This window comes from Myotis nattereri (assembly GCF_964212035.1).
Source record: "Myotis nattereri genome assembly, chromosome: 11".
Lineage (NCBI taxonomy): Eukaryota > Metazoa > Chordata > Mammalia > Chiroptera > Vespertilionidae > Myotis > Myotis nattereri.
In genome coordinates, this window is record NC_138086.1 from 37,161,470 (window position 1) to 37,167,083 (window position 5,614).

Genomic DNA, 5,614 nt, shown 5'->3' on the forward strand with positions numbered 1-5,614 from the left:
ATTTTCTAATTTTTTGGCTTTTGGCTTCTAGATTGTGTCCCCCCCATCTTTATAATTATATCTTAACCTGTACATCTTATTTGAAAAAATGTGAACTAATCATTACAACATGTATATTGCCTCATTACAGTCTGTACTATGCTTATTTTTCTGTACTTTTCTCATTACAGATGTAACTTTTACTATGCCCTGTTGTTTTAGGAATTGGTGTAACTCAGTGTTCAGAAAAAGTCATTTTCATGGTTTTAGTTAATTAACATAACTAATATATCAGTAGAACTGATTACATATATAATTACATATAAAAACATGCCTCTATTAAAGTGATTTACTTTAAATGCATTTCAATGGATGGATGACGGCAAATTAAAATATTGCCTTGAAGGATAAATGATTGATATAAAAGAAGTGGCCTTGACAACATCTCATGAATATGATAAAACAGTATTTCTAAAACATTAATGTACACAAAAATCTATTAGATGGGGCCTGAGATTCTGCATTTCCAACAAGCTTTCAGGTGATGCTGATGCTACTGGTTCCTGGACCACATATGAGTAACAAGGATCAAAAAGACTTTTCATGTGGATCCACTACAAACCCCATTCTAATAAAGTAAATATAAGAATAAAACCAATCCCCTACACCAGTGGTCAGCAAACTCATTAGTCAACAGAACCAAATATCAACAGTATGATTGAAATTTCTTTTGAGAGCCAAATTTTTTAAACTTAAACTATATAGGTAGGTACATTGTTATTAACTTAATTAGGGTACTCCTAAGGCTGTACTCGCGAGCTGCAGTTTGCCGACCACTGCACTTAGATCAAGCACAGTATTCAAAAAGAGCTTACATAAATATGTCACTTAATCGTTTATAAAGACAGCAAAAGAGTGACTCAGAGAGTTTAAGTGACTTGTCAGGAGCAACATGTAATACTTAAAGTGCTATATCTGAAATCCAGGTCTCCTAGGTGTGAACGTTTCCCATTCAGCAATTATAAAATAATTAAGCTCATTTTAAAGCAGAAAATGACTATTATTTTTTGGAAGGGGATAGTATGAAATAACAGTTTTATTTTTACTTTTTACAAAGGATGACCTGTGACAATGTTTATTGAATTCCACTATTTCTAAGAAACTTCACTACATTTTGTGTAGTTATCTGCTATAAGCACATAAATCGAACATTTTCAGTAGTGATAATATATTCACTTTTTATCCTTTTATTCTAACGCAGACATTTTGATCAATCAATAAAGCATTTGACAGCAATTCTTTGCCTAAACACTTATACAATTGCAAACTCCTAAAGATACAATTTGTAAACTCCCACTAGATTTATCATTTGATGAAGGGCCGATCTTTCACTTCTTGAGTTTGCTATTTCCCGTCTAGACAATTACAGAATGGTATTTTTTCTCTTGATAATTTTGCTGGTCCTCAATTTTGTTTTCAAACTTTACAAAATGATGCATTGCTTTTTAGCACCATGAAGTTTATGGAGTAAAACATTTCTAAATTAATTACAAGTATCCCTAAAGAAGTCTTGTTCATTCTTTTTCTTAACCTTTTGCCTAAATCCTTTATTCTTCCCCACCAGGGTACATTGCTATCCATTTCACATTCTTTTTACAATTTACACTAAAGTTTTGATGATATTTGTATTTAAGACCAGTCAGACTAATGTTAGTTACTTAAACCAGAATATTTGGATGGGTGCATAATATTATCTTTTCTCCAGTTATATAAAAATGGTCATATCCTCTAATCTTATTAATACATTATATTAAATATAAAAATATAAATATCTGTGCTTCTTTTCTAAAATATTTTTTAAGTGTAATAATACACTTATAAAAATAACTTTTTAAAAATGTTGATGACATAACCTAAAAAAAGTACTTCACTGTACCAAAAGGCAGGAATAGCCTGATACCATTGTTAGACTCAGTGGACCAGTAAAGAGTAGTTTCCTAGATTTGAATGGTGCCAGAGCATAACTCCAGATAGAAGTTGGTCACATACTTACATAATACTTCCTTTTATAACTGCATAAATTTATCTATATTAGATAGGGGTGATGCTGTTTAATTACATGGCTGGTTTAAAATACATGGACATCTTCTTTAGATGGTGTCTATTTGTCATGCCCCTCACAGAGATATCTGCTGCTTAGTTCCATTCAGCCTACCTTAGCTACTCATCACTAAAGGAAACACACTTACTTCTGATATAGATTGATAGATAAACATCCTTTCTTTATAGTTAAACTTAATTTTAGGCCTATAATTAGAGCATTTACTTTTCCATATAAGAATTGTCATGAGTGTCCCAGTTTTTTTCTCAAAGTTGTATGATATTATAAAAGAATATCAAAGAAAAAAACCATGTAGGATTTTAAGAAACCTTTATATAAATGTCAGTTGCTTTAACATAAATTTTATCTTATGATAAAATAATATTCCATTTTAGCAGGCCTGAAAATAGATGAAATACAATTAAAAGAGAAATGTGAACGTTTTTGAATGACAACTCCACAGTGAACTGACTGCCTCACAGTTCTATGTAATAATGCTTGTTAGAGCAACTTCTTTGGGTGGTGTTACTCATGTTATCTATGGAATGCTAATTGTGTTTTAAAGAGGAAACCAATTAAATGTAGTCTACACATCATTATTCTCAATTTGTGTTTGTATTTCATAAATTAATCTGCATGTAATTTAGATTAATATCCCTATAAAAAAGAAAAATATATATTTTATTACTTTCTAATAACTAAATTGATTTTGAATTGCAATTAAAATAGATTTTTTATATAAAATTTACTTCTTTCTAAAACATTATCTCATAAGGCTCTAATGAAATAGGAAATGTATATATTTGTATATGATTATAAGATAAGTGTTAAGCCCAAATATCTAGGACTTTTAAAAAATTATAGTTGAATTTCCATGACATAAATTCAAATTTTGGCAATTTTTCAAGATAGAATTTTAAAATAAAGAAACATATTTCTTATTTTTCAGATGGTTGTATTAACATTTCCCATCTTTATTAAAATAAATTTTACTATCTGATATACATGCCTATACTAATGGGATAATATGAAAAATATTCAACAACCAGAATGGTATAAACTTTTACTAATCAGCATAAACAATAGACTCTCTGAACAAATTTCAGGAATGGGCAACTTTTTAAGACTGAACAACTTTTCGGGATTGAATACAACCCAGTCTTCATGGAAAATATAACTTTAGAATGTCATAGCCTAATTCTGGAGAAAGCTAATGGAAAATCAGTTTCTTTGTTAATTTCTGTTCATTGTAATACTCATGAACCAACTGCATGTGTTTGCCTGTTCATATTTTTACACTTCCTCTTGGATTTACCTATCTTGCAAAAAACCGTATTACATTTGGCTCAAACTTCTTAATGTACAACCTTGAAATTCTTAGAGTGTTATTACCTATTCAAGAAAAGTACTGTTATTGTCATCTCTATGTTTCTAATGAGCAAACTAATGTACAGAAAACTCGAGTGACTTGCCCAAGGTCACATGGCTAATAAATAGTGAAGCTGGACTTTGACCCTACTTGGTATGGCACGAGTGTCTATAATCTTAACTATTTTGCGATGTTGACTCTCTGCCTTTAAATGCCTAGTAATTTGATTGATGCCTCACAACTGAAAACAATAGGAAATAAGACCTCCATGTTATAAATGGAGTTTCAAGTTGTATCCAAGTTGGATTACTAAAATAGCAAACACAATTCACCATGTCCACTATAGAAGAGAAAACTAGAAACTTGAATGGGTGACTCAGTGAGTAGTCAGTCAGAGTGCTGTGTTATTAACTCTTCTTCTCCCAACTGCCGCCTAAATACAGACGAGGAAAGCTCCAGAAGGGTATGATGCTTTCTAAATAGAAAGGCATTAGGCCATCTCTGAGGCTATTAGGTGAGAGCATATTGAGATTAAGTCTCATGTGAGCCTAATATGCATCTCTATGATTTGGGGAATATTTATGAAGAAATTGATCTGTGTCACTTACCATCTTTATACATAGGGAGGAAAAGGAATAAAAAACCACAAAAACATGCAGTGCAAGTATCCTGTACCCCTACAAGTGACATGCGGCAGGATGTAGGAGTTACACATTAACCTAGTGAAAATGCTGCACTAATGGCCAGGCCCAAAACATCTTGACAGCTTCCTCTACAACAAGACATCCTGCTTGGAAAAGAACTCCAAAAATGGAACTCTATAAAGTGTTTCCAGGGGGTGGGAAACTGAATGGAACCATAAAATACGCGTGGACCCACAAGAGAAATAGAAGAACCCTTTAATAAGACTGATGGAAGAATTAGCATTTGGGGCCAAACAGTGTGCTTGGATGATAACAAACCAATCATACAAAAAGTTTCCCTATCCTTTCTCATAAAACACTGGAAAAGGCCCTGGCCAGATGAGTCAGTCAGTTGGAACACTATCCTGTACACCAAAAGGTTACAGGTTCAATCCCTGGAAAGGGCAACTGATCGATGTTTCTCTCTCTCTCTCTCTCTCTCTTTTTTTTTTTGACAGACAACTGTTTAGTTTTTATTTCATAATCATAAACTTAACTCTGTAATCCAGCTAGACTGGGAAAGGGGAGGGAAATTATGGAACCCAATAAACTGGCAAGAGCACAAAGATTATGGAACATTCCAAGCAAATCGGGATGAAGGGGTGCTCTCCTGAGCTACAGAAGGAATGGTCTGGTGGTTAAGATAAAACACAAGTCAAATTTATTAGAGTTGCCCACAGTCAGCAATGGTGATCTTCTTGCTGGTCTTGCCATTCCTGGACCCATAGCGCTCCATGGCTGTCACAATATCCATGCCTTCCTTCACCTGGCCAAAGACCACATACTTGCCATCCAACCACTCAGTCTTGGCAGTGCAGATGAAAAACTGGGAGCCATTTGTGTTCGGTCCAGCATTTGCCATGGACAAGATGCCAGGACCTGTATGTTTCAGGACAAAGTTCTCATCCTCAAATTTCTCCCCATAGATGGACTTGCCACCTGTGCCATTGTGGCGTGTGAAGTCACCACCCTGGCACATAAATCCCGGAATAATTCTGTGAAAGCAGGAACCTTTAGAACCAAATCCCTTCTCCCCGGTGGTCAGAGCACGGAAGTTTTCTGCCGTCTTTGGAACCTTGTCTGCAAACAGCTCGAAGGAGATGTGGCCCAGGGGCTCGCCGTTGGCGGCTATGTCGAAGTACACTGTGGGGTTCACCATGGCTAGTCTCGGGCGGCTTCGGGGCGGTGGCGTCTGCAAAGCCGATGTTTCTCTCTCTTAACAATTGCTGGAAGCTAATTCCAGCATGTCATAAATGCAAGAAGTTTCATCAAAAGGTTGATGGAACCTTGAGGAATGCCTGCTGGAAATGGCTAAGGGCATTTCCCCACACTTAAAGATTTGCATAGATGATTGCTTGCTGCCCACAGCTGAGGGCATTTTAATCTATATGTTATTTCCTCCTACTGGCCAAACACCTGAACAGCCATAGGCAGTTCGCCCAATTTGACAATGGATTCTGTACACTAAACTTTGTCTTTGAT

At 34.9% G+C, this 5,614-nt stretch overlaps 1 protein-coding gene across 1 annotated transcript; it reads right to left on the reverse strand.

The window, feature by feature from the left end:
* Positions 1 to 4,594: 4,594 nt before the first annotated feature.
* Positions 4,595 to 5,327, reverse strand: LOC308527192 (peptidyl-prolyl cis-trans isomerase A-like). The gene has a single exon (XM_081102548.1). The coding sequence runs from the start codon at positions 5,289 to 5,291 to the stop codon at positions 4,797 to 4,799; it is 495 nt and encodes a 164-aa protein (XP_080958674.1). The 5' UTR covers positions 5,292 to 5,327; the 3' UTR covers positions 4,595 to 4,796.
* Positions 5,328 to 5,614: the final 287 nt, after the last annotated feature.

Excerpts from the sequence above, each read along its gene's own strand:
- LOC308527192 (XM_081102548.1), bottom strand. The coding sequence starts at position 5,291 with ATGGTGAACCCCACAGTGTACTTCGACATAGCCGCCAACGGCGAGCCC.